The sequence below is a fragment of the Eleutherodactylus coqui genome, chromosome 5 (genome assembly GCF_035609145.1).
Source record: "Eleutherodactylus coqui strain aEleCoq1 chromosome 5, aEleCoq1.hap1, whole genome shotgun sequence".
Taxonomy (NCBI): Eukaryota; Metazoa; Chordata; class Amphibia; order Anura; family Eleutherodactylidae; genus Eleutherodactylus; species Eleutherodactylus coqui.
This window is the reverse complement of record NC_089841.1, coordinates 173,265,566-173,270,062: the sequence shown is the minus strand read 5'-3', so window position 1 is coordinate 173,270,062 and position 4,497 is coordinate 173,265,566. Positions and strand designations below refer to the sequence as shown.

The following is a 4,497-nucleotide window of genomic DNA, read 5'->3' as shown; positions in this document are numbered from 1 at the left end:
TACTACACCATTCATCCAATTGCCATGAGACTTTGGGAAGTTGCTGAGTACACTCCTGGGAAGATTATAGGCATAGTACAACTATCCTACGATAGGTGCCACGCGTACGAGCATCGTCGACAGTTATGCCCCCCAGACAAAGATCGTTTGATTTCCTTCTCAAGCACGAAAGCAAAAGGCATTACGACCAACGGGATGAGTGTTCAACCACAAAATGAGGCATCCGCCGAACGTTTCGCAAGACAATTGCTGGATATTGAGAATGCTGAGGTAAAATGAAAGCTGCGCTGAGATTGGTTGCTATTTCTTATACTGCTGAGGTAACATGAAAGCTGTGCTGTGATTGGTGGCTACTTCTTATACTACTGAGGTTGCATGAAAGCTGTGCTGCGATTAGTTGTTATATATTATACCACTGAGGTAACATGAAAGCTGCGCTGTGATTGCTTGCTATATATAATACCGCAGAGGTAACATGAAAGCTGCGCTGTGATTGGTTGCTATTTTTTATATTGCTGAGGCAGAATAACAGTTGCGCTGTGATTGGTTGTTATTTTCTTTTGCTTTTTCTATTTGCTTTTTCTTCTGATATTTTCAGCCGCATCTGTGATGGTACTCCGGTTGGAGGTTCCGACGTAGATGTGAAACCACCCTTAGGGCTTCCACCCACTTGCAAGGGCGATAGTGCTTTTTTTAAAATCACTGCAATATCGCAGTTGCCAACTTGCGATTTTTTTGCGATTGCGCTGTGATTTTCCCCCCACTAAACTCGCATCACAAAGCTCTATGTATTGTGGCTGTCCTGCGTTTTTTTTATCGCAGCGTTTTTGACACTGACTGCTGTGCCCTTCCCCTTCTCCTTTCCTGAGAGAAAAAATCGCAGTATCGCAACGCAACGCAGTCGCGCATGCGATTCTGCGATGCATTTTTATGGCACCCATTGACTTGCATGGGCGAGGGAAAAATCGGACATCGCACTAATATAGGGCAGCCGCAATCGATAAAAAATCGCACCCGCGCTGCGAAAAAAAATCGCAAATGTGCATAGCCACATAACAACTCATTTGTTTCAAACTAGAAAGTTTTAGCGCTCTATCGCAGCACTAAAAAAACGCAAATCGCTAACACAAGTGGGTGGGAGCCCTTACTCATATTCAGCAGTCAGATAAACTACGCAGTGGGCATTGTATGCCCTATTTTCATACATGATACAGACCAGAATAGGTAAGGCTGACAATTTTTTTTACACAGGCCCACAGTCTATGTTAAAAGTCGCACATGTGAATAGCCCCATAGGCCATAATAGGTTTGTTTGCTTTCTATGGATAGTAAACAGATGTTAAATATGCTTATATGTGAATGGGCCCTTAGTATGGCTAATACCATCACCTCATTTTACAATGCCTTTATCCAAAGACAAAAAATCACCCTGGCTATAACTTTACAAGGTGTTACAGACAGATATGTTACATTTAATTTTTCTTCGATTTTCTGAGATATAAGTACTCTTAACAGAAATGCGCTACAGATGTGAAAAAAGACAGCTTCCAAATATTGGTTAGTAATACCCACAACAACATACTATATAAGACCATGGCTGCAGGTGTTCAGTTTAGAATCTACAGCTTTGTGGTAAGTTGCATCTACTAACCTGACTTTTAATATTGCACATTTAAAAACATGTAAGATATTGCTTCATATCATAGAGAAAGTGTAAAGATTTTGTTTTTACTTTAAAGGGGATTTGTCATTATAACAAAACCCCAAACACCTGCTCGGCCCAGCCTAAAGTAAAAAAAAGATGGCATACTCTCCTGTCCTGGAACCCCGGGACCCAGCTGAGAGCCACCGCTGGTATCGACGGCGACTTTTGGGTTGATGGCCCGGCGGAAGTCAGGTATCGCCTGTGGCCAATCAGAGGCGGCAGCATAACTGTACATACATCACTGTACAAGCTCCTGGTAAATATATATGGTGACGCTGCGGCCTCTGATTGGCAGCAGATGACACCTGACTTCCGCCGGTACGTCAACTCGGAAGTCTCAGCCGATATCAGTGGCGGCTCTCAGTTGCTTCCCGGAGACCCAGGACAGGCGAGTATGCCCTCATTTTTTACTTTAGGCTGGGCCGAGCAGGTGGATGGGGTTTTGTTGTAATGAAAAAGCACCTGTAATGAAAAATCTTGAAAGAAGCATTACTGTAAAAGTGGAAAATAAAGTGGCAGTGTGGAACCGTTTTTTTCATTATGTATCAGAGATGTGATCTTTTTATGTGCAAATATTCGCATAAATATATTCTTTGGTAAATAATGTTTACCTATTTCCAATTCAACAATCAAATGGATTTATTTAAGTTACGTTAATAAGGTAAAATATTCTGATCTGTGTCTTTTTCTTACTTTTCTAACAGAGTTCAGCAATTCCTAGAAAGAGCCCAGTGCAGCAATAGAAAATGATGATCAATAGTTCTCTAGTGTCTGAATTTATTATTTTAGGCCTGACCACTCGTCCAGAATTGGAAAAAATTATTTTCATTGCCTTTTTGATCATTTACACGGTGGCTCTAATTGGTAATTTAATTATCTTTCTACTCTCCATTTTTGACTCTGGTCTTAACACACCCATGTACTTCTTCTTAGGATTTCTATCATTTCTTGATATCTGTTGTACCTCAGCTACTGTTCCCAAGATGCTAACAGCCTATGTGACAAAATCTAAAGTGATTTCATATTATGGATGTGTCGCCCAATTATTCTTCTTTACTTGGCCTACGGGTGTTGAGCTTTTGTTGCTTTCTGTTATGTCTTATGACCGGTACATTGCAATTAGAAATCCGTTGCGTTATGCAACCATAATCAATCGTAAAGTCTGCATTCATGTAGCAATCATTATCACAATTATTGGCTTTCTGAATTCATTCGCACATACATGTGGCACCTTTCGGCTCCCATATTGTGATGATAACAAGATCAATCATTTCTTTTGTGAAGTAATGCCTTTGCTGAAACTTGCATGTGCAGACACCTACATAAATGAGATTATGGTATTTACTGCCGATTTTATTCTTGGTATTTGCTGTTTTTGCCTAACGTGTATTTCGTATGTCTTTATAATTAGCACAATACTGAAGATACGTTCTGCTGAAGGAAAACGCAAAGCCTTCTCTACTTGTGCTTCACATATAACAATTGTATCCATGTATTATGGGGCTGTTATTTTCACCTACATCCGACCTCGATCTAGTCTGTCTTTAGAGAAAGATAAAATAATTTCTGCTCTTTATGCTGTAATAACACCAACCCTCAATCCTATAATATATAGCCTAAGGAATAAAGAGGTGAAGGAGGCATTCAAAAGGACTGTTAAGAGACTGATACAGCATAAGCTTAAAATATGACATAGAAAATTAATGCCATCTAGTGACTCAAGAACAGGGATGTAACAATCATGGGTGCAGAGGGTGCAATCACACCCAGGCCCTGAAACCTTCATCAACCTAAAAGGTCTGTCTTCCCCATATGAGACCTGTACTATAAACGAAGCAAGGCTTTTTTACATATATGTATGATTATGGTATGTTTTTAATTATTTATGATTTATCTTGTAGTAGCTCTTTAGTTGGAAAGTGTAATGAATGACTTAATTTCCATTGATTTCAATGGGAGGGTAGCCACTTTCAGCCCTGACCACCGATATGGATGGCTGGCCCTGCTGCACTGAGCTGAAAGATCAGCTGATCCATAGGGATCCACTGCCTGAAGATAGGTCATCAATAGTAAAAAGTAGCAAAACCCCTTTAAGTAATTTCTATATCTTATTTGCTTATCATGGGTCCAGCTACACAAGCTTTCATACTCTACATTACTTAACCCCTTAGTGACCAATCATATGCCTTTTTGCAGTGGTCAGTAAGGGGCTTTAACCCTTTCCAATCCAATGTCGGGCCTGCCCCGACATCATCATTTCCCTCCACAGCTCTGATGTCGGGACAGGCCCGACACTGCAGTGCAGGAGTGCATCTGCACCCGATCATCAGACCCATTGGGTGCAGATGCACTCCTGCACTGATCCTCATCGAGGACCCCCAAGGAGAAGGCAAAAAGGGTTTTCAACCCTTTCTGCCTTCTCCTTTACACATTACATAGCGCTCAATTAGCGCTATCTAATGCACAGAGATCCCGCCAGCGATCATGTGACCGCCGGTGTTACCTGACCCCCAGTGGTCACATGAACGCCGAGCCGGGAGCCTGCACCGTGGGGGGAATGCAGAAGTATTACTTCCGCATTCTCCCTTCTGCCTCCCGCCCCAGCGATCATGTGACCGCTGGGTGCCACCTGACCCCAGCGGTCACATGATCGCCGAGCCGGGAGGCAGAAGGGAGAATGCGGAAGACGCCGGACAGGTAAACAGGTGAGCACCTGCACCCTCCTGAACTCTGTCAGTTCACGAGGGTGCTGGGAAAATGTATTTTTTCTCATCCATTCTCCCCAGCTCCAA

General features: G+C 42.3%; 1 protein-coding gene across 1 annotated transcript; it reads left to right on the top strand.

The window, feature by feature from the left end:
- The first annotated feature begins 2,451 nt into the window (after positions 1 to 2,451).
- On the top strand, positions 2,452 to 3,396 carry LOC136628860 (olfactory receptor 13G1-like). The gene has a single exon (XM_066604952.1). The coding sequence runs from the start codon at positions 2,452 to 2,454 to the stop codon at positions 3,394 to 3,396; it is 945 nt and encodes a 314-aa protein (XP_066461049.1).
- Positions 3,397 to 4,497: the final 1,101 nt, after the last annotated feature.